Here is a 24,741-nt window from a genome sequence, read left to right on the forward strand (position 1 = left end):
GGCAGAATCTCTGGCCCACTCCCCGGACCTACTAAGGCGGGACCTGTGTGTGTTACAGGCTGACCAGCCTGCTGCTTTCAGTCTGGGTGCCACCCTCTGTCCACCCTTGAGGAGAGACCACACTCTGCTGCCCACATCGGCACCGCCCTGGAGCCTGTGCCCACCCAGCACTGCCCCTGCTGAGGTCACCACGTGTTTTTAGTGACCCCATCCCCCCTGCCCCAGCCTGTACAGCTCAGGCCAACTGCTGCCCCCTGATCCCCCCCGTCCTCCTACCTGGCCCTGGGTCCATCACCAGGGCTGGGGTCCTGCCTTCCAGGCCCGTCCTCTTTGTCTTCTGATCCTGTGAGCTTTCCTACAAACATCCCTGCACTGTAACTCCAGATACCCTCTCCCCCAAGGGCTCGCACTTCCATCCCTTCATTCCTGGTTCATCCACGTCTCTGCAGCCGGGCAGGCGCCACCCCTGAGTACTCCTCAGGGACCACCCTTGGCCATTGGCAGAAATGCCTTCATGTTCTCTCCCCAAGGCTGCTATCTTTCTATTGCCCATTTGGGTTAAAAGCACCGGAGTTCCGGCGTCCATCCCCTGCCCCTCTTGTAGGGCTCCCTCCTGACCCCAGAGCCCAGCACAGGCGGATGCGGGTGGGTGAGTGGGTGATAGAGGCAGAGATTGTTTCCTGCCGTGATGCTCCTGAGCAGCCACCAGGTGGCGGTGTTGTCCCAAACTTTGCCCGAAGTCCTCCTGGTCTGAGGCTGCACTGCTCCTCCAGCCTCCTGGAGCTGGAGTGCCCGGACCATGGCTGGAGCCCGGGTCATTAGCAGGAAAGTGCGGCCACGTCGATGTCTTCTCTTACGTAGCCAACAAATGTACAGTGAGTGCTTGCATGGTGCCGGGGCAGGCGGGCCCTTAACCTGCCGCACCTCATCCCCCCCTCAAAGAGGGCCCCGGGAGTAGAGATTGTCACCCCCACCTTCTTTATTGAAGTGTAAAAGGCATATTGGCTTCAGGTGTACAACATGTGTCGATAGTTGTATATATTGCAAAGCAATTATCATAATAAATATAGTTACCATCTTTTATCTTACATAGTAACAACTGTTTCCTTCTGATGAGAATTTTTAAAATTTAGCAACTACCAAAATACGAATTGCAGTATTGATATCCATATCCACGACGCTGCACAGTCTGTCTTCAGGACGTAATCACTCTGTAACTGGGCGTCTGTGCCTTTCCACCGTCTTGCCCCATTTCACCCGCCCCACCCGCCTCTGGCGTCTGCTCTGCCCAGTGAGCTTGGTCTTGCTGTATTCTGGATTCCACATATAACTGAGATCACAAAGTGTTTGTCTTTCTGTGTCTGACTGACTTCATTTAGCACAACGCCCTCAAGATCCATCCATGTTGTTACAAATGACAAGATTTCCTTCTTTTTTTATTCTTTAAATTTTTGTTCTGAGTATAGTTGGTTTACAGTGTTAGTTTCAGGTGTGCAGCAAAGCAGTTCAGTTTTTTACACAGATACACACACACACACACATATATACACACACCCTTTCTCAGAGTCTCTTCCCTTATAGGTTACTATAAAATATTGAGTATAGTTCTCTATGCTACACAGTAGGTCCTTGTTGGTCATCTGTTTTATATACAGCAGCGTATATTTGTTAATCCCCAACTCCTAATTTATCCCTACCTCCTGCTTCCCCTTTGGTAACCACATGTCTCTCTTCTGTGTCTGTGCGTCTATTTCTGTTCTGTATACTAAATTCATTTGTATCCCTTCTTTTAGATTCCACATATAAGTGATTTCCATGATGTTTGTTTTAGTCTGATTTACTTCATTTAGTATGATAATCTCTAGATCCATCCATGTTGCTGCAGATGGCATTATTTCTTTTTATAGTTGAGTAGCATTCCGTTGTGTATATATAGGCAAAATTACTGGAGTGGGTTGCCATTCCCTTCTCCAGGGGATCTTCCCAACCCAGGGATCGAACCCAGGTCTCCTGCATTTGTAGGCAGATTCTTTACCATCTGAGCCACCAGGTAAGCCCAGGTGGGGTGTATATATATATACAGGTATGTGTATATATATACACATACATTTTCTTTATTCATTTCTCTGTTGATGGGCATTTAGGTTGCTTCCATGTCCTGGTTATTATAAAGAGTGCTGCAGTGAACATTGGGGTACATGTATTTTTTCCAGTGATTTTCTCTGGATATATAGCCAGGAGTGGGGTTGCAGGATCATATGGTAACTCTATTCTTAGTTTTTTTAAGGACGCTTCATACTGTTCTCCATAATGGCTGCACCAATTTACATTCCCACCAACGCTGTAGGAGAGTTCCTTTTCCTTCACACCGTCTCCAGCATTTATTATTTACAGACTTTTTGATGATGGTCATTCTGACCAGTGTGAGGTGATACCTCACTGTAATTTTGATCAGCATTTCTGTATTAGCAATGTCGAGCATCTTTCTATGTGCCTTTTGGCCATCTGTATGTCTTCTTTAGAGGAATGTCTGTTTAGAGCTTCTGCTCATTTTTTGATTGGGCTGTTTGTCTTTTTATATTGAGCTGTATGAGCTGTTTGTATTAATATATTTTGGAGATTAATACCTTGTCGGTCGCATCATTTGCCAATATTTTCTCCAATTCAATAGGTTGTTTGTGGTTGTTTTGCTGTGCAAAAGCTTTTGACTTTAATTAGGTCCCATGTGTTTTTTTGTTTGTTGGTTGGTTGTTTTTATTTCCATTCCTCTAGGAGACAGATCCAAATAGAGATTGGTATAATTTATGTCAAAGAGTGTTCTGCCTGTGTTTTCCTCTCAGAGTTTTATAGTATCTTGTGTTCACCTTTAGGTCTTTAATCCACTTTGAGTTTATTTTTTGTGTATAATGTTAGAGAATGTTCTAGTTGTATTCGTTTACAGGTAGCTGTCCAGTTTTCCCAGCACCACTTATTGAAGAGACTGTCTTTTCTCTATTGTATGTTCTTTCTTCCTTTGTGGTTGATTAATTGACCACAGTTGTGTGGGTTTGTTTCTGAGCTTCCTATCCTGTTCCATTGATCTGTATTTCTGTTTTTATGCCAGTACCATACTGTTTTAATTACTGTAGCTTTGTAGTGTAGCCTGAAGTCAAGGAGTCTGATTCCTCCAGCTTCATTTTTCTTTCTCAAGGTTGCTTTGGCTATTCAGAGTCTTTGTGTTTCCATACAAATTAAAAAATTTTTTGTTCTGGTGCTGTGAAAAATGCCATTGGCATTGAATCTGTAGACTTTCTTGGGTAATATAGTCCTTTGACAATACTGATTCTTCCAATCCAAGAATGTGGTATAACTTTCCATCTGTCTGTGTCATCTTCCATTTTTCATCAGCATCTTATAGTTTTTGGACTCCAGATCTTTTGTCTCCTTGAAGTGAAGTGAAGTCGCTCAGTCGTGTCCGACTCTTTGCGACCCCATGGACTGTAGCCTATCAGGCTCCTCCATCCATGGGATTTACCAGGCAAGAGTGCTGGAGTGGATTGCCATTTTGATGCAGTGGTAAATAGGATTTTCCTTAATTTCTCTTTCTGATATTTCATTTTTTAGTATATAGAAATGCAGCAGATTTCTGCGTATGAATTTTGTACCCTGCAACTTTACTGAATTCATTGATGAGCTCTAGTCTTCTGTCAGTGTCTTTAGAATTTTTTATTAGTATGTATAGTAACATGTCATGAAAATGGTGACAGCTTTACTCTTTTTTTTCCAATTTGGATTCCCTTTCTTTTTATTATCTGATTAATTACCATGCCTCGGACTTCCAAAACTGTGTCGAATAAAAGTGGAAAGAGTGGACATTCCTGATCTTAGAGGAAATGCTTTTAGCTTTTCACCACTGAGTACGATGTCTTAATACCTGTGGGCTTGTCATATATGTCCTTTATTATATTGACAGTAGGTTCCCTTTGTGCCCACTTTCTGGAAAATTTTTACCATAAATCAATATCGAATTTTATCAAAAGCTTTTTCTGCATCTATTTAGATGATCATATGGATTTTACTCTTCAGTTTGTTAATGTGATGTATCACATTGATTTACAGGTTTTTTTTAAATGGCATTACTTAAAAGATAGTTTTATTCCCTGAAATAAACCCACTTGATCATGGTATCAGTTCAGTTCAGTTCAGTCGCTCAGTTGTGTCCAACTCTTTGCGACCCCATGGATCGCAGCACGCCAGGCCTCCCTGTCCATCACCATCTCCCGGAGTTCACTCAGACTCGCATCCATCGAGTCAGTGATGCCATCCAGCCATCTCATCCTCTGTCGTCCCCTTCTCCTCTTGCCCCCAATCCCTCCCAGCATCAGAGTCTTTTCCAGTGAGTCAACTCTTCGCATGAGGTGGCCAAAGTACTGGAGTTTCAGCTTTAGCATCATTCCCTCCAAAGAAATCCCAGGGCTGATCTCCTTCAGAATGGACTGGTTGGATCTCCTTGCAGTCCAAGGGACTCTCAAGAGTCTTCTCCAACACCACAGTTCAAAAGCATCAATTCTTTGGCGCTCAGCCTTCTTCACAGTCCAACTCTCACATCCATACATGACTACAGGAAAAACCATAGCATATGATCCTTTTAATGTATTGTTGGCTTCAGTTTAGTAGTATTTTGTTGAGGATTTTTGCATCAATGGTCATCAGTGATATTAGCCTGTAATTTTCTTTTTTTGTGGTATCTTTGTCTGATTTAGGTATGAGGATGATGGTGGCTTCATAGAATGAGTTTGGGAGTGTTCCTTCTTCTGCAATGTTTTGGAATAGTTTGAGAAGGACAGGTGTCAACCCTTCCCTCAGTGTGTGATAGAATTCGCCTGTGAAGCCGTGTGATCCTGAACTTCTGTTTGTTGGGAGTTTTATAATCAGAGGTTCAGTTTCAGTGCTTGCAGTTGGTCTGTTCAGATTTTCTTCCTGACTCAGTCTTGGGAGACACACCTCCCTAAGAGTCTGTCCTTTTCTTCCAGGCCGTCTGCTTTTATTGGCATAGAGTTGCCTGCAGTGACCCTCGTGGTCCTTTGTATTTCTGTGGCGTCCCCTTGTAACTTCTCCTTTTTCATTTCTGATTGTATTGATTTGGACCCTCTGCCTTTTTTATTCCTTGATGATTCTGGCTTGAGGTTTATCCATTTTGCTTTTCTGATTTTAGTTTCATGAAGATTGCATATTTTTTATGAATACCCTATGTACGCACCACATTTTCTTTATCCATTCATCCATCGATGGGCACAGGTCGCTTCTGTATCTTGACTGTTGTGAATGATGCTACAGGGAACACAGGGTTCCCTTTTCTCCACATCCTCACCCACACTTGTTATTTCTTAATAACAAGAAATTATTATTATAAAGGAGATGAGTTCACTGAGGTTCAGAGGTTCTGGGGTCACCCTGCAATGTCAAGTCCTTCCCTCCCCACCCCTTCTCTTTGTAGGGAGCACCGTCCTGTCACTGGCGTCCCCTGGCCCCTTTGGCTGCTCACACAGGACGGCCGGGGCCCGCCCAGACCTTGCCCCCACACCCAGCGCCAGCTGCCCCTCTGTCCTGGGCCAGTCTGTGGGCCATCGGCGGGTAGCCGAGGATGAAATGCTGGCTGCCTCGTTCTCCCCACCCTTTCCCCCGGGAGGAATAAACCCCTCCAGCATCCTCTGCTCCCCCCTCATTCCCAAGTGACCCCCAAAACCCCTCAGCTGTGCTCCCTCAGCTCAGCACAGCCCCTGGAAGGGCCTCGTAGCTGCAGGCAGCTCACTGTGGGGCTCGGGGACCATTTGGAGCCCACAGCTGTGGCACCTTACTGGGTGGGCACCCAGTGGTCACCCCCCCACACCCTTGCTGGGACGGTTCCATGTCATCCTGGCAGGCTCCCCCAACTGGGTCCCCGAGAGGGCAGCTTCAGGCAGAGGCTGAGTTCAGCCAGGTGGTTCAACTCTGCTCTGCTTTATGTAGGGGAGCCCTTCCTTATGGCAATTTTAGTGCTGAAAAGTTTTTGAAAATATTATTTTAAACGTTTAATGACCACTGATCTAAGCAACTCATTCCTAAGACCCAGGGTCCCACGTGGCTGCCGCCCCTGGTGTCCAGGCCCTTCTCACGGCCCACTCCCAGTCCCGCAGCCTGCGCCCCACTCTTCTTGCCTGGCACACCTGCCCCACATTTGGGTGTAGAAATCCCCCCTGGCCATCAGGGTGAACCACAGGTGTTCCCCCTCCTCTGAATTTCCACCAGACTCGGAGCCCACCATCTGTCATTTCCGTGACCCGGGTCAGGTGGGTAGGCTTGGGTCTCCAGCATGAGAACTGAACGCAGGTTCAGGCCGGCAGCTGGGCAGGCGAGCCCAGGTCCACTCCGCTGGTCCCACCCTGGCCCAGGCTCTCATAGCTTATTACAAACTGGCCCCAGGAGCCCAGGGAGGAAGGCGCTAGGGGCATGGGGTGCCCCGTCCCTGTGGCCCACGCCATCTGAGGCTTGTCTTCGGCTCAGAAAGCACTGAGCAGGCGGCCGGCCCCAGGGGCTCCCCAAGCCTGCAGCCACAGCCCGCCTGCCTGGCCAGGTCTGGGGTGGCGCCCAGGGCCATCCCTCCCCATCCAGGAGACTCCTCCCGCAGCGGGAGTAGGGGGACTGTCTGCCGGGAGGCGGGAGGGCGTGCAGCACACCGCCTGGCATGCAAGCTGCTGCTGCTGAGGGCTCATACCACCCGGGGAGTGGTGCGCAAGGGTCCAGTCATCACAGATGAGCGAGCCAGCCAGCCACCACGCAGCACCAGAGGCGTGCCCCCTTCCCTGTGCACACACGCACAGCCCACGCCTGCGGTACGTGTGCACGTGCCAAGGGCAGCCCTCCAGTGTCCTCGGGGCCTCCGCCCAGCTTGTCCACGCCATGGGCTGGTTCTCTCCAGTGTCCCCTGCCCTGACTGAACTTCTCTCCCCCCTGACCTCCCGCAGTACGAGTACAGCTTCCGCACGGAGCAGAGTGCCGCGGCCAGGCTCCCGCCCAGCCCCACCCGATGCCAGCAGATCCCCCAGTCCTGAGGGGCCGCCCACCCGCCCGCAGGGAGACGACACAGCGCCCGGACTACTGAGCGCCCCCTCGCCCGGCCCCTCCCGCCGCCCATCCACACTGCCCTGCTCGGCGCTCCTGGGAGACTCTGGGCAGCTGAGCTGTTGCCTCCTCAGTCATCGGTCATCAGCTTGCCCAACGTGACGCCCCCTGCCTCCCTGGGGATGCTCTTCCTTAACCTCCACTAACCTGTGTGTGCTGTAGTGACCAGCGGCTCCTCCTGTGTCTGTGTGATGCCCAGTAGTCCTCTGACCAACCCTACCCACCACGGGAGCCATCTGAGGGCCCTGGACAGTTGTCTGGCCGCCCAGTGATGCCACCGGCTCCCTGCCCTCCTGACTCTGCCACCATGAAGCCATCGCCTCCTCCCAGAAGACCCTGAGGGGCTGGTGGCCTGGCACAGGGCACCCACCCACCACCCCCCCTAGCACTGATGGGTTGCCCCGTGGAACAGATCTCTCACGCCAGGGGCCTCGAGTGCCCGAGAACTTCATGGGGACCCTAAGGAAACACGGAGGGGCGGCCGGTGGTGCCCAAGTGGACCTGGGCCTAGCTCCCCTCTGACTCACCCCTCAGTTCACACACTGGACGCCCTGAGGACGGGGGCCGGCCATCCCACAGCCACCGGCCCAGAGAGGACTTGCCTGAGGCCGAGGCAGCCGAGGGGCTGGGTGCTTGCGTGGACATGAACTTTGCCGCCAGGTCCCCATGCCCAGCCTCCTCACCATCATCCCCACAAAGGGCTCATCTCTGCAGTGCTCACGTGCCAACAACAGCTCCAACTGCCTGTCCCCACGCCCCGACCATCATCACGTGGGTAAAGAGGCTCTGTGAGCCGGTGCCCAAGGACGTGGACACACAGTCACCAGACTGAAGCCAGAACTGACCCTTCTGCCACTAGTGCCAGTGACCACACCATCGTTCCCCAAGGTGCTGGCCACCCAGCCCAGCTCCCCACACGGGCACCATGGGAACGAGGCCGCTGTCCTCCCTGGAGGCCCGGTCCTCACCTGGTGTCTGCTTTGTCTGGCCATGGGACTGTCCTAAACTCCCAGAACCTGGTATCTCACACCTTGGAGGTGGGGGGCAGGGGTCAGCAGATAGTTGGAGCATTGGACGTGAGCTTTGACACGTGTCTGGCGTAAGCAAGCAGCCCAGGAGAGGCCCTGCCCAGCTAGGAACAGAGCCCCTGCTCCCTGCAGTTCCTCGAATGACACCGGGGTGGCTGGGGTGCAGTCAAGAGGAGCAGCCTCTGGCTGAGACACAGGGCCAGGGCAAGACATACCTCAGTCAGCCGGCCTCAGCTCCGCCATCTCCAGACCCTCCGCCTCCCCCCGCGGCTGCCCCTGATCTTTCCCTTCCGATACCTCCTGATTCCTGTGTGTCGCCGCTCCCCGCTGTCCCCAAGACCTGAGGACATCCCTGGCAGGGCCGGCCTCCCCTGGGACCCACCAGGGCCCAGGAGGCACAGGTGGAAATTCCTCGGGCAGACCTTTGGGATGGGTGCTCGCCCAGGGCTGAGCCAATGATCTGGCCTCAGACATACGCACTGAAATGAGCTGGTTGTTCCTGGGAGTCGGGGTGGGGAGCCCTGAAGGGCCCAGAGAGCCTGCGTCTGCTGCTGCTGCCAGGATGGTGGAGCTAGTCCTAAACCAAGAGCGGGGGTGGCCCCTCTGCTCACCTCTGTCCGGCCGTGTTGGCTCCGTCCCTCAGTCTCTCCTCACACCCCGGCCGTGGGGTCGTCCCGCCAGGTAACACCCGCGGCCTTTCCGCGGCCTTCCTCCACTGAGAAGCAAGCATTTCGGCTCCATGGGCCCGAGGAGGTCCAGAGACGGTCACGTGAGATTTCCTGTCAGGGAGCAAGAGGGCCATGAGGGTGGCTGTTGGGGAAAGGGTCTCCCCTCCACCCCCCAACCAGGCCGATAGAGGCAGGGTCCAGGGCCTCCAGGAGAGGGCCAGGCCTCCCCTAGCAGGCAACCTCAGCGCGGGGTCTAGCGAGTGACTGTGGACGGCGCCGTGATGGCAGCTGGAGAGAATAGAGCAGCGACGGTGTTGGAGAAGCCGGCGTCCCCAGTGGGTCTTAGGCAGCTCCTGACCTCTGTCTCTCTCCTTCTGAGGGGGGCTGCCCACCCGCGTGGAGGTGAAGCTCGCTCACTGGGGACCAAGCCCCCTCTTCCCCCTTCCTTTCTGGGACGGTGCTTTTCTCCGCAAACCCTCTGGCCACGAGGGGCGGGGAGGCAGGGCTTCTCTCAGAAACACGAAGGGCAGTGACCTCCACCCTTCCCAGAAGGACTCCCCAGAGCACAGCGTCCCCCGCTGCCGCCTCCTCGTCCCCTGAAAATTCTAAGCCTGTCAGCACAGGCCTTGGAAATGGCACAATGGCACTAAGGAGCAAGCAGCCAGCCCAGGTTCACTTGCAAATTTATAACAAGGTTTTCCCCCACCCCCGAGTCCAGGAACTGACTCTGGCCACGACCTCCTCTCAGAGGGATGGTCAGGACGGCGGGGGATGGGAGGCGAGGGCCAACACGTCCGAAGCACCTACTCCTTGCCGGGCACACGGCCGGCACTTGAAGCACATTTTCTTCTGTCACTCCCACCCACCCCGCCAAAAAAAAACACCAATACCCAGAAGCGGATGCTGGTTCCAGATGAAGATGCTGAGCCGCGTCCACAGGCACAAAGCCGGCGCGGCAGAGGCGGCCCAGGCCCCGCTCTGTCCCGTCTCGAGCACCTGCCTCCCGTGCAGTAACGGGCCTGCGGGCGTGATGGTGTCTCACCGAGCACGGGGCGAGGGCCGGGTCCAGTCCCCAGGGCTGCGGGCTGCCCCTCACCGTGCACACGGATCCCAGCCCGCAGCTCCCTGGAGCCGGCCAGCGAGCCTGAAGGTGAGCCTGAAAGCCGAGCTCGCCTCCTGGGGCCTGGAGCGGCCGGCGCCCACTCTCACCGCAGCTGCCCGCCCCCCAAGGGCGGCTGGCCGTCCTCACCTGTTGGACCCTGCCGGCCCGGCCTGTCACCACCAGGAACCGGGCCCCGGGCGGGCGGCTGGCTGCGCTAGGTTAGGAACAGCGTTGTACTGTGTGTATTTATTTGAGGTGACTCTAGTACTTGGCAAAGGGAAGTTTCACTGTGTGATTGTCTTCTTAATATAATTTGTTAAATAAACGTTTGTTTTAACCTTTTCCTGACTCGCTGCTGTCTCTGAGGCATGGAGACCGGGGTCCCTCCAGCTCATTCTGGATGCAGGCCGGGCCGGCACCATCCTGGCCTTCCAGCCTTCTAGAAAGAGCTGGTGGGTTTTCTTGCCCTGTTTGGATGACCTGGTGACAAGCCAGAAGGATCCAGGAGGAGCGGCAGCCCTCAGGAATGCTCCTGGAGGGAGAAAAATGCCAGTTTCCATAAAAGCATGTGAAGTGCACGTGTATTAATGGGTCTCCAGCAAGGAATGCAGAGGGCGCTTTCATCTCCAGCTCGCCCCGAGCCTTGTCTGTGCCGGGGCGGGGCCGTCTGGCTGCTGGAGCGGGGGTCATACAACCACACGGCTTCAGCACCACTGGTTTTGTCCCATCCCCTCGCTCAGCTGCTGGCAAGACGCTGCCCCAGATGCCCGGGAGGGGCTGCCAGCCCCAGACATGCACAGGCTCCTTGTGGGACACAACTGGTCAGGTTACACCATCAGAGCTCTTTGCCTCCTTTATAAAGTGACCTTAGTGGCTCAGAATCTGCCTGCAATGCAGCTCGATCCCTGGGGTCGGGAAAGATCCCCTGAGAAGGGAATGGCAACCCACTCCAGTGTTCTTGCCTAGGAAATCCCATAGAGGAGTCTGATGGGCTACAGTTCATGGCGTTGCAAAGAGTCGGACACGACTGAGCAACTAACACTTTCACTTGTCCATTTTGGGGCCAGACACCTGGGTCTCAGCCATCTCCACCTCCAGGCCTATTAACACCAGGCTTGGGTGACCCATAGCTGTCATCTCACTAGAACCGTGAAAATCCCCCAAAAGGTAACGGTACCTCCAGCCTAGGCCCCCATGCCCAGCACCCCTCAGGTCTTTTTTCCACGGTGGGAGAAGGAGAACAGCCCAGAGAATTCTGTGAGAAAGCCACGAACGCCGCTCAGCATGGAGTTCAGAGAGCTGACCTCACGTTCCGGTGCTGCTGCTTCCTGAGCACGTAGCTCGGAGCACCCCACGCCTGTCTAAAGGGGCCATGCCTCCCTCGGCGGCCTCCCCTGGGAGGACGGAATGAGGACACTCAGGGCAGTCAGCTTGGAGACCGAGTGACCTGCCAGCTATCTTTGGGGCCTGGTTCTGTGTTGCCGCCCACCGGATGTGCCGGGTCCCTCCCGGGGCTGCATCACCCAGGAAGGTCAAGGGGTGGCCTTTGACACCCAGGACACAGAACCTGTTTCCAGAGGGGCCTCTGGAGAGCCCCGGAGAAGGCTCTAGGCAGCAAGAAACTGAAGTCCACACACAACAGCCTGGACCAAGGAGGGCTTTGTGGCCAGACCTGGAGACACTCGGAGTCCAAAGCAGGATGCAGCCGAGCCTGTGAGGGGCCAGAGCCAGGTGGCAGCTCTTTGCCCTCTGTCTGGACACCTGCTTGCTTCTCGTCCTCTCACACCCCGGCCCTCCCCCTCACCTGCTCTGTGCACCAGCACACTTGGCACATGCATGCTCACATGACCCTCCATGTTTCCACATTCTCAGTTCAGCAGACCCAGAGACAAGAGTCCCAGGACAGACTGTGATTGGCTGCCTGGGTCAGGTGACCCCTTCTGCTCCTGGCTGCTCTGGCCCTGGTGGGAGGGGGGCTGTGCAACCCCAAAGCGCCTGGAACAGGTGTAGGTTTAGACCCTTGAGAAGCATCTGCTACAGAGAAGGGAAGAGTAGGCAGAGGGGTGGGACACCTCCCCGGGTGATGGTGGAGCCCTCCACCACTCGGACAAGGAGGGAGGCCAGTGAAGGGGGTGGAGCACCGTTCATCCATCCACACATCCGCCCAGCTGTCCAAGCCGTGTTACATATCCACGTGCAGGCCCCAAGCCGGGCACTGCGGGCTCAGCAGTGACTGGCACCACAGACCTCCCTGTCTTGTGGTGCTGATGGTCTAGCCCATCCCACTCCACGCACGCCCCCACACACACACATCCCAGCCGTGTCTGTCCTACTCCCCGCACTAACTGGCTTGTTGCTAAAACCCAGGATGCTCCCTGAGCCCAACTTCACCTCTTCCCGCTGCTCCCCACTCCTGGCAGCTGGGAGCCAGTGGGTCTTTATGCTTAGGTCTGTCATGGCCAGTCTGCTTGAGCTCCAGCCGCACGGCCGCAGCAACAGTCTCCACGTGGACATTTCACCTTGATCTCAGCACATCCCGAGCCGAGTGTGCCACCTGCCCCCAGGCCCCACACTGCCTGCCTTCTGCTAACGTCCCCATCTCTGGAGCAGCCCTACCATCTCTCACCAGAGCCACCCACGCCCCCACCTGGAGCTGCCTGTGATCACCCCATTTCCAGCTGGGCAGTTCTTGCATCTAAACTTGCTTTCAAACTCAGCCCCTATTTTTCTTGCTGCTCCTTTTTAAGTTCCAGCCTCAACACCTTTGGCCTGGATGACAACATCGACCCCTTAACTATTCCCCCCACTGCTTCCCCTGTCTTGCCATCTCTTCCATTGTCCTCACGGCCAAGATCCAATAGTACTCCCCCACTTCCTGTGCTTCATCCCTCACCCTGAGAATGAAATCTGAGCCCCCAGGTCTCCATACCCCACTGTTCTAGGTCTGCCCCCACCTCCCATCCCAGCCTCACCTGCCGCTAATACCCCTGCTGAATTATTCACACTTCCTCAACCCTTCCTGGTGGCTCAGAGGTAAAGCCTGCAATGCAGGAGACCCAGGTTTGATCCCTCAGTCAGGAAGATCCCCTGGAGAAGGAAATGGTCAACCCACTCCAGTACTCTTGACTGGAAAATTCCATGGCTATGATCCATGGGGTCACAAAGAGTCAGACACAACTGAGCGACTTCGCTTTCACTTTCTTCAAACATAAGCTCTCCTTTCTTGCCTTTGCATATCCTATTCCCCTCTGCCCAGAATGCTTTTCCCACATTTTCTTCTGCCTGGTAAACTCTGTTCATCCTTCAAGACTTGCTCATATATCTCCTCTGTGATGTCCTTTCTTGACTCCCTTCAAACCACTGAACACCTTTCGTTTAAAAGCCATTGATCTATTGGTGGTATTGGAGCCATTTGATCCTCTTATTGGGTTATCTACTCCTGGAGGAAGGGGTATATGTCTCATTTATTACACTTCCTCCCTGGGTACACATACTCAGAGCACCTAGTACAAGCCCAGAGGAATAGCAGGCATGGGCAAATGCTCTTTGAATGAGTTTCCTGAAATGGGTGCAGAGACAGGTGGACCGAACTCAAATTGATGAGGAGCCCAAGAAGAATGGGCCCCAGTGGCACTTGCTGGGAGGCTTGTGACCGCCCCAGGGACCATGATGAACAGCACTGGGCTTCCACAGGCTTTCTATGCTGGCTTCAAAGACACCAGAGACAAGGGTGAGAGCTGGGTCCTCACCTGGCTCGTTTCTGAAGCTACAGCACCTAACACAATCAATGATGGTGGTGGGGTTGAGACAGGAAGGTGGACTGACATGGGCTGCTGTTTCTCTCCCTTGAGCCCAACTCAGGGGGGTGTCAGAGAAAGAGACAGGGAGACTGGTGGATCACAGGACCCAGCACTAAAACTAGGAGGGGCTTGGCGAACACCAGGCCAGAGAGAAAGACAGCCAGTGCTACAGATGCAAGATGGTGCGGGGAGGCGGTTTTCTGGCTTTGCTCGTTCATCTCTCTCCCACCCTCCCACCCTGCCCTGGCTGGGTCACTGCCATCCTGTCACTGTCCCTTCACTATTTCACCCTTTTACCACCAAAACAATAGCTGGGCTAGACACGTCTCTTCTCCCCACACCTTGGGCCAGGTAAATGCAACTAGAGACACAGATCTCAGGAAAGGTGGTTCAGGGGCATAGGTCTTAGACACTGAAGATCTGAATCCCCTGATGGGGGAGGACACACAGGCAGAAGTTGGCACAGGCTGGAACCCCCAAGGTACATCAATCCCTCTGTAACCCTCTTATCCTTCTCTGGAGGGAGTTGAAGGGTTTGCAACCTTGATTGCTCATTAGAATCAACTGAAGAGTTTTTAAACCTTCTTATGCCCAGATCATAGTTGCAGGATACAAAAATCAGTTGTTTTAGTACACTAATAATTAATTATCAGAAAGGGAAATTAAGAAAACAATTCAGCCTATAATTACATCAAAGACAATAAAACATCTAGGAATAAATTTTAACCAAGGAGGTGAAAGGACTGTATATTGAAAACTGCAAGACACTGGAGAAAGAAATTGAAGACACAAATAAATGGAAAAATACCCCATACTCATGAATTAATAGGATTAATAGTCCTAAAATGCCCATATTCTCTAAAGCAATCTACAGATTCAATACAATCCCTATCAAAATTCCAAGGGCATTTTCACAGAAAGAGAATAATCCTAAAATTTGTATGGAACCACAAAAGATACCAAATAGCCAAAGCATCCTTGAGAAAAAAGAACAAAGTTGGAGGCATCGTGCTCCCTGATGTCAAACTATTGATATATTTTAAAGTTTTATTAACCAAATCAGTATGGAATTGGCACAAAAACAGACAGATAGATCCATGGAACAGACAGCCCATTAATAAACCCACACACTTATGGTCAATTAACCTACAACAAAGGAGATAAGAATATACAATGGAGAAAAGACAGTCTCTTCAGTAAGTGGTGCTGAGAAAACTGGACAGCTACATGCAAAAGAATGAAATTAGAGTATTTCCTCATATCATATACAAAAGTAAACTCAAAATAAATGAGATCTAAAAGTAAGACCTGAAACCATAAAATTCCTAAAAGAGAACCTAGTCAGAACATTCTTTGACATAAATCATAGCAATATTTTTTTGACCTAAGGTTAAAAAAAAAGTAAAAAATAAACAAATGGGACCTAATTAAACTGAAAAGCTTTTGCACGGCAAATAAAACCATCAACAAAATGAAAAGGCAATCTGCAGAATGGGAGAAAATATTTGCAAATGATATGACTGACAAGGGATTAATATCCAACATACATGAACCGTTCATACAACTTAATAACAAAAAACAAACAACCCAATCAAAACATGGGCAGAAGACCTGAAATTTTTTCCAAAGAAGACATCCACATGGCCAACAGACATGATGTTGAGCAACATCATAATCATGAAGGAAATGCAAATCAAAACCACAAGATGTCACCTCACACCTGTCAAAATGGCTATCATCAAAAAGTCTACAAATAACAAATGTTGCTGAAGATGTGGAGAAATCCCACTGTTGGTGGGATTATAGACTGATGCAGCCACTGTGGAAAACAGTATAAAGTTTCCTTTGAAAACTAAAAAATAGAGCTTCCGTATGATCCAGCTATTCCACTGCTGGGTATTCACCTGAAGAAAATGAAAAACCTAATTCAAAAGATAATTTCATCCCAGTGTTTATAGCAGCATTATTTATAATAGCCAAGATATGGAAGCAACCTAAGTGCCCAACAACTGATTAATGGATAAAGAAGATGTAGTATATGTGCATGTGTGTGTATGCATATATAATGGAATATTACTCTGCCGTTAAAAAGAATGCAAGTCTGCCATTTGCTACAATATGGATGGGCCTAAAGAGTATTATGCTTAGCGAAATAAATCAGATAAGAAATACAGATACTCTATGTTATCATTTGTATGTGTAATCTAAAAAATAAAGCAAAGAAATGGATATAACAAAACAGAAACAGACTTATAGAGAACAAACTGGTGTCACCAGTGTGGAGAAGGAAATGGAGAGGGGTGAGATAGGTTATGGAATTAAGAGACACAGACTACTTTGGATAAAATAAATAAGGATATTTGCAGACTATAAAACAATAAGGATATTTGGATAAAATAAACAAGGATACACAGTACAGGGGCATTCTGCCATTATATTGCAATAACATTAACTGAGAATAATCTGTAAAAACATTGAATCACTGTTATACACCTGAAGCTAATGTCATATTGTAAATCCACTGTACTTCAATTAAAAAAAAGATAAAAAGGGCAGCCATCACCATCATTTTACAGATGAAGAAACCAAGTCTTCAAACAGGTTAAAGTGATTGCCTAAGGACATTAACTGATAAACGGTGGGTTTAAAACAGGAACACAAAGGGCTTCCTGGTGGTCCAGTGGTTAAGAATCTGCCTTGAAAGGCAAGGGACACCAGATCAATTCCCGGTCCAGGAAGATCCCATATGCCACAGAGCAACTAAGCCCATGCACCACAACTACTGAGCCCACACACTGCAACGACTGAAGCCTGTGTGTCTAGAGCCCGTGCTCCGCAGCGAGAAGCCACCAAAATGAGAAGCCCGTGCACAACAACAGAGTAGCCCCCTCTCGCCACTAGTAAAAGCCTGTGTGCAGCAATGAAGACCCACCAGTCAAAAAGCCAATTAATTAATTTTAAAAATCAATAAAATGGGGACACAGAGCTAATTTCTTTAATACATTCTCTGATTTGTAAGCACTTTGCAGTGTATTATTGATAAATAAGTAAATAACACCACCACCATGACAATGAACCTAGTGCATATTATAGAGAACGGTAATTGCCAGAGACGGGGGTGGGGGATGGGCAAAATGGGTGAAGGGGGTCAAGGGATACAAACTTCCAGTTATAAGTTCTAGGGATGTAAAGAACAGCATGGTAACTGCAGTTATTAATACTGTATTGCACATCTGAAAGGTGTTAAAAGAGTAGATCATAAAAGTTCTCATTATGAGAAAAAAAGTTTAACTGTATGATGACAGATGACTTCCCAGGTGGCACAGTGGTGAAGAATCCGCCTGCAAAGCAGGAAGCACAGGAGACGTGGGCTCGATCCCAGATTTGGGAAGATCCCCTGGAGGAGGAAATGGCAACCCATTCCAGTACTCTTGCCTGAAAAATCCCAGGGACAGAGGAGCCTGGTGGGCTACAGTCCACGGGGCAACAAGAGTTAGGTATGACTGAGCATGCATGCACCATAGGATATATAAAAACAGATGTTAAACAGATTTGTTATGGTCATTTTGCAACGTATACAAATATTGAATTGTTATATTGTACACCTGAAATTAATATATGTCAATTACTGAAATCAGATTGATTTTATTCTTTGCAGCTGAAGATGGAGACGCTCTATACAGTCTGCAAAAACAAGACTGGGAGCTGACTGTGGCTCAGATCATGAACTCCTTATTACAAAATTCAGACTTAAGTTGAAGAATGTAGGGAAAACCACCAGGCCATTCAGGTATGACCTAAATCAAATCCCTTATTATGGTAAGTGGAAGTGACAAATAGATTCAAGGGATTAGGTCTGATAGAGTGCCTGAAGAACTATGGATGGAGGTTCGTGACATTGTATAGGAGGTGGTCATCAAAACCATCCCCAAGAAAAAGAAATGCAAAAAGGAAAAGTGGATATCTGAGGAGGCCTTACAAATAGATGAGAAGAGAAGCGAAAGCCAAAGGAGAAAAGGAAAGATACACCCATCTGAATGCAGAGTTCCCAAGAATAGCAGAGAGAGATAAGAAACCCTTCTAAGTGAACAATGCAAAGAAATAGAGGAAAATAATAGAAAGGAAATAGAGATCTCTTGAAAAATTAGAGATACCAATGGAACACTTCATGCAAAGATGGGCAGAATAAAGGACAGAAACAGCATGGACCTAACCAAAGCAGAAGATATTAAGAAGAGGTGGCAAGAATACACAGAAGAACTATACAGAAAAGATCTTAATAACACAGATAACCACAATGGTGTGATCACTCACTTAGAGCTAGACATCTTGGAGTGTGAAGTCAAGTGGGCCTTAGGAAGCATCACTATGAACAAAGCTAGTGGGGGTGAAGGAATTCCAGCTGAGCTATTTCAAATACTAAAAGATGATGCTGTTAAAATGCTGCACTCAACATACCAGCAAATTTGGAAAACTCAGCAGTGGCCACAGGACTGGAAAAGGTCAGTTTTCATTCCAATCCCAAAGAAAGGTAATGCCAAAGAATGTTGAAACTACCACAAAATTGCCCTCATTTCACATGCTATCAAGGTAATATTCAAAATCCTTCAACCTAGGCTTCAATAGTATGTGAACCAAGAACTTCCAGATGTACAAGCTGGATGTAGAAAAGGCAGAGGAACCAGAGATCAAATTGCCAACATCCGTTGGATCATAGAAAAAGCAAGAGAATTCCAGAAAAACATCTACTTCTGGTTCATTGACTATGCTAAAGCCTTTGACTATGTGGATCACAACATACTGTGAAAAATTCAAGAGATGGAAAGAGTAGACCACCTCACCTGCCTCCTGAGAAACCTGTATGCAGGTCAAGAAGCAACAGTTAGAACTGGACATGAAACAACGGACAGGTTCAAAACTAGGAAAGGTGTGTATCAAGGCTGTATATTGTCACCCTGCTTATTTATCATATGCAGAGTACATCATGCAAAATGCCAGACTAGATGAAGCACAAGCTGGAATCAAGATTGCAGGGAGAAATATCAATAACCTTAGATACGCAAGTGACACCACCCTTGATGAAGGTGAGAGAGGACAGTGAAAAAGCTGCCTTAAAACTCAACATTCAAAAAACTAAGATCGTGGCATAGATGGGGAAACAATGGAAACAGTGACAGGTTTTACTTTCTTGGGCTCCAAAATCACTGTGGACAGTGACTGCAGCCATGAAATTAAATGACACTTGCTCCTTGGAAGAAAAGCTATGACAAACCTAGACAGCATATTAAAAAACAGATGCATTACTTTGCCAACAAAGGTCCATATAGACAAAGCTATGGTTTTTCCAGTAGTCATGTATGGATGTGAGAGTTGGACCATAAAGAAGGCTGAGGGCTAAAGAATGGATGCTTTTCAACTGTGGTGTTGGAGAAGATCTTGAGAGTCCCTTGGACTGCAACAAGATCAAACCAGTCAATCATAAAGGAAACTCTGACACTTTGACCACCTGATGCGAAAAGCTGATTCATTCGAAAAGACCCTGATGCTGGGAAAGCTTGAAGGTGGGAGGAGAAGGGGATGACAGAGGATGAGATGGTTGGATGGCATCACCGACTCAATGGACATGAGTTTGAGCAAGCTCTGGGAGCTGGTCATGCAGCTGGCGTGCTGCAGTCCATGGGGTCGCAAAGAGACACGACTGAGTGACTGAACAACAATGGCAACCTCAGTAAAAAAACATCTCAATATTTAATTTTTGAAGTTATTAATATAGTCCAATTATCAATCTTTTCCTTTCTGCACCTTAAGAATCTTTGCCCATCCTCTCTAATCCTTTAAAAATGACTTTTGTTTCCAACTAGTCCCCATCCCTTGGAGAGGAGTCCTGGAAGATAGTAGAAGAAAGGTTTTGGAAGAGACAAGGTGGGTGATGAGCTCTGAAGGGGATGGACTGGGATGAAGGATGTTCCAAGTAAGGGGCAAACAAATGGAGGGGGCTTTGCATTTGGTCACACAGCCCCCGCACACATGTACGGAGGACCAGAGCAATCTGCTTTGTGTGTTACACCACAGTCCATGGGCTCAGACTCTTTCTACCTTCATAGGTTATGCCTATGCAGAAACCAGGCTGCAGAAGGATGGATCAACCAGAGGGAGCTCAGGGTGTCCAACCAGAGTACTCCCAGAGCCCATGCTGAGCCTGAAGGCAGCCGGGATTCCATGCTCTGGGTGTCCTGTCCCGTTTGGGGATGACTCCTGAGGTTTGATGGCCCCAGCTCAGCACCCAGCTCTGAACACAAGCCTGGGGCCCTGAGAATACAGCCAGCAATCACCAGGGCTTTCCAGGGGAGGATCTGAAGTGAGACCCTTAAGATGCTTGGCACACAGTGTGGCCTAATGCTGGCTACCACCCACAGAAGGTACTGGGCTCCAAGGAGGCCAAGGAAGGCCCATTTAGGATATGCAGGAAGGGGGAGAGGCACTCCTAGGAGACCCCAGCCCACCCCAGACCTATCCACCCAGTGTGGGGGCCCCTGGCCTGGGTGCCCCATCAGTATTCCCTGGCTGGATTTTGCCAGAAAATTTCCAAAAGCTCCGTATTTGGAATTTGCTTCCAGCACCACCTCACCCATCAGCGCTTCCCGCTCAGGTAGAGGGCCGCGGTGGGCCCCCCAGTACTCCACCCCTCGGAGGGGCGGCAACAGCCTTTGGTTGCTTCCAGGGAGCAGGCCTTTCGCAGGGAGGCACTCCCCCACTTTGAATTCCATTTCCCAGTCGGGGGAACCTGGGAGGTCTCTTGCCCCTATCTTCTGCCTGTTTTCCCCTCTGTAAAAACAGGGCTTATCGCGTCCTAGACCTCCCTTTCCGGCTGGTGCAGAGCACGAGGCCCCTCTCCGCCCGCAGCCTGGGACGCGGGCTCGCGCGCCCCAGTCCGGCCACGCGAGGGCGCTCTGCCGCGCCCGGCCCGGCGCCGGCCCTCGCTGGGCTCTGCGGGGGCCCCGGCTCTGCGTGCTGGCGGCTCACCCACCGTTCAGAAAAGAAAGCAGAGCTCCGAGAACCCCTCTGACAGTTCGGAAAACGAATCCATCGCCTCCGCACTGCGGGCATTTGTTTGGATGGAGGCCAGCCCGCCGCGCAAGCCCCTCCGCGCCTCTCGGAGGTCCCACCCCAGCCGCTCCCCGCAGGTTTGCGGAGGGCGGCCCGCGTGGGCTCTCGACCGCCGCAAGGGAATAACCAGCCCCGCTCGCCAAGCTGGGAATCCGGATCAGCTGGAGGGACCCAAAGCCTTCGGCTCCGCCCTCCCCCAGTAGCTTGGACCACATCCTAGAGACCAAACTCTGAGCCTCGACTTCCACACATAAATTGGGAAAGACAACAGTCCCTACCGTGGAAGTTGCTGAGAAAGTTAGAGATGGGTCTCTATCGTCAGGGCTTTAGACAAACCACCTGCGTCTTTCTGAGCCTCAGTTTCCCCAGCCGCAAAATGGGGATAATAAAAGTCTTTACCTCCCAGGGTCACTGAACAGGCCAGATTGCAGCAGCCACTTGGCACCCCCTGAGCTTTCGGGCAGTGGAGCCACTGGGGTGGTTAGGAAGGCTCTGCAGAGGCACCGAGTTCACAGCTCATTCCAGAGCCCCAGAACCCCATGGGGTTGTCTATTAGGAACCAGGTCCCCCAGCTGGCTTAGAGCATGGCTGATGATCCCTCACTTCCCTGGCTCAGATGGGGGGCTCGCTGTGCAGCCCACACGGGCATGTGGGCAGGGGGCTGGGAGGCAGGGCCCCCCACTCCTCCTGGTTGGTCTTCAGGGCCCTCTCTGGTTGAATCACCAGGCAAAAACACACAGCTCTGACACCATCCAGAAAATGAAAATGTCTCCGGCATCTAATCCTTCCCTTTCTTTTGGCAACTTAAATCTCCCTGAAACATAACCGAGATACCAGACGCAGTGTGAGCGCTCATGATGGAGCTGGCCTCCTCCCATAAAGCCGGCCTCAGGGACTTTGTGCAGCAGAGCAATGCCTCCAGTCAGGCTCAGCCTCACCAGGTAGGTGATGACCTCTGACCTCCCCAGTCCACATCACAACGTGCCTCCACACTGGCCCTGACCTGACGGGCACCCTCAAGCCCTGACTTCCTTCCCAGACAAGGGCTGCTACCCACCCCCACCTACCCACCCCCCAAATATTTGGAATGGTCTTTGACTGAAATGAGATTAATCCTCAGTTCCCTGACAGTGTCTTTGGGCATGTGTTTTTATAACCTCCCTTTCAAATGAGAACCATTTGTCGTGGGGAAGCTGGGGAGGCCCAGCCCTAACTGCTGGGCCAGACATCATCGGCACCTGATTGAATGTCAAGGACAGTGTGAGGGGGCAGGGCCAAGGTGACGGCAGGCTGTAAGCAGCGATGACCTGTCCTTTGCTGGTCCCCGGCCCAAGCCAGTGTCATAAGTCTGAGGATCCTGGCTCCAACCCAGTCTCTCCCACCCGCCAGCCAAATACCCTTGAGCTGGTGAGCCTTTAGCCTTTGCCTCTAGGAGCCTTACTCTCCTCATCTGTAAAATGGGAGAGTTGGGCTTCCTAGGTGGCGCTAGTGGTAAAGAATCTGCCTGCCAAAGCAGGAGATGCAAGAGATGGAGGAGCTGCAGGTTGGATCCCTGAGTTGGGAAGATCCCCTGGAGGAGGGCATGGCAACTCATTCCAGTATTCTTTCCTGGAGAATCCCATGGACAGAGGAGCCTGGCAGGCTACAGTCCAGGGGGTCACAAAGACACGACTAAAGCAACTTAGCACGCACACACGCTGGGCCCAGCCCAGTGCCTGATAAATAACAGATCTTCAATGTCCAAAGAGGCTTTTGGTGGGGAGGCAAAGCAGCCCACGCTGGGGTCTTCCAGGGGGTTGCAAATGTCTGTCCAATGTGTGACTCAAGTCTGTTCCCTTTCCGGGCTCACCCTAAGTGAGGGGCACATCCTTGCATAGAACTTGAGTGGCTGGCACTTGAATAGGGAGAGGGTCGAGTTTATAGGTGCCCCCACGCAGTCTCTTTAATTAGCTCCGAGCCCTCTGTCGGTGGCCTCCCTGCTCAGCACCATCTCCCCCCTACCCCCACCGCCACCCCAGGTCCTGTTTGAAGTTGGCAGACCCCCACCCGCTTCCTGCCGCCCCAGCTTGCTGAACCAACTACAGACCCTTGGGGCTCAGCTGGGAGGAATTTATTGGTGGAGAATTTCAATCATGGGTTCTTGGCTCAAACTTGTTGCTTCCCCCACCCCCAAAGTCTCCCCAGCAGTTTGATACTCATGGAACTGAGGCTCAAAGGAGGGACTTCTGACGATCTCAGAATTCCACCTGGGCAGGTCGGAGAGTTCACAGCCCCTCGTCACTCGGAGGAAGGGAATGCAGAGGAGCAAGGATGCAGGTTCCTGAGACCATACGGAGGTACCGGAATTTGCTCACCTTCCAGGGCTGCTTAGAAACACCATTCCCACCTTCACTAGCATCCCCTCCCCAGCACCGCGGCAGGTGTCTGGATCTCTGAGGTGTGAGCTTCCCCTCTCCCCAAAGTTGGTCTCGGGGCTGGGGGAAAATGGGGGAATCCGAAGAGCCCGGAAAGGCAGACCTGGTCACCAAAGCCACAGAGATGTACCATTTTTCTGAAGCCGTGTGCCTTTGCCTCCCCAGAGGCCTTCCCTGGGCGGTTTCCAGACCAAGAAGCCCACGCCCTTCCCCGGGAGCCAAGCCAAGAAGGTCCTGGGACTGAGGGCCCCATATGCCGCTCATTTTCCAACCCCTCTGGGCAGGGCTGCCTCCGCTCCATGCCTCAGAGAGATCTTTGCAATGATGGATAAGCCGTGGCCCCGACGGCCCTGGCCCTGGGGAGGAAAAAAAACATCTTTTGCAGTTTCGTGTAAAGCCTCCCACTTCTCGCTTAATAAGTGCTGAAAGAGGCACAAACAGAGGGACCCCGAGCTTGCCATGACTAACAAGATGACCACATCAGGCAGAGCCAAGCTGGGGGAGAGGACCGCGCCGGCCGGCCGCCCGGCTTCCCGGCGCGGAGGTGTCCGATTCCCGATTCCCTCCCGGGACGCTCCGCCAACAGTGCTTTGAAGCCGTGCCTAGGAGCCCGGAGCAGGGAGGCACGGAGCGAAGTGGGGAAAGGGCTGGTCCTCCCTCCCGCCTCCCGCAGGATGGGCACAGATCGCCCAAGATAAAGGAACCGCAGCCTCCTCCAACTTGTGCTGAGTCGCTCTTTTCAAAAGCCCTTTCAGATGGTTTCACTTCTCCGCGCGCGCTTTGTTGAAAGATGTAAAAATTTCAAACCACCACAGAGTAAACATTTCAAAACTCGCTCTTTGCAAAAATCAGTCACATTTTCCCAAAAAAAAAAAAAAAAATCTTGAATTCCATCTCTCCACGCACCACCACTCCCCCCGTCTCCCCCGCCCCCTCAATCCCTTTTTCTGCGCTCTTTGGATTCGAGTGTTTTTCATTAATTTAGAAGCAGTCCAGGTAAAGCTGGTGTTTGCGAGCTGGTGTTTTACGGGCGGGAAGTAGCTTTGTTATTTAGGAGATGTTTTAGATAAGTCAATGTCTTGTCAAAATCAAGCAGGTTTTCTTTATTAGGGTGAAATCGTAATGAACTCATCTGCTTCTAATATTTATAAAGAGAAGAGAGGCCATTAATTCTACTGCTTGTGAATAAAACCATCTGTGATTTCTTTCCATTTGATGGGTTTTGGTTTTAATATACATTTTTCACAAATAAGCGCAGAGATTTTTTGGTGAAAATGTCACATTCAGGATCTCATAAAGAAAGAATGCAAAGAGAGGAAAACGAAATGTTTTGTTAGCTAAGTAATTTCTCACCTTGCAGAGTGGGGAACATTTGAGCCAACTTTAGCACATTTGGGTGATGGAATCGCCCGTTCAACGCTAATGCAATCCATGACATGTTACAAGGCGAACCGCGTCCGTTTTGAAGTTTGTTTTCCTTCG

At 50.9% G+C, this 24,741-nt stretch overlaps 1 protein-coding gene across 4 annotated transcripts in view; it reads left to right on the plus strand.

Annotated features, from left to right (window-relative positions):
• The window catches only part of MVB12B (multivesicular body subunit 12B), a 208,854-nt gene extending 184,381 nt beyond the window's left edge, over positions 1-24,473 (plus strand). For 2 of the 4 annotated variants that reach the window (XM_061433529.1, XM_061433527.1), the window contains exon 10: positions 6,984-10,280. In XM_061433529.1, the coding sequence (XP_061289513.1) occupies positions 6,984-7,070 (87 nt within the window). In that variant the 3' untranslated portion in view covers positions 7,071-10,280. Of the gene's footprint in view, positions 1-6,983; positions 10,281-17,396; positions 17,529-19,599; positions 21,787-23,020; positions 23,182-23,424 lie in introns of those variants that run through there. The other 2 variants (XR_009739594.1, XR_009739595.1) reach the window with 2 other exon arrangements.
• The last annotated feature ends 268 nt before the right edge of the window (positions 24,474-24,741 follow it).

Source organism: Bos javanicus, chromosome 11 (assembly GCF_032452875.1).
Source record: "Bos javanicus breed banteng chromosome 11, ARS-OSU_banteng_1.0, whole genome shotgun sequence".
NCBI classification, from domain to species: domain Eukaryota; kingdom Metazoa; phylum Chordata; class Mammalia; order Artiodactyla; family Bovidae; genus Bos; species Bos javanicus.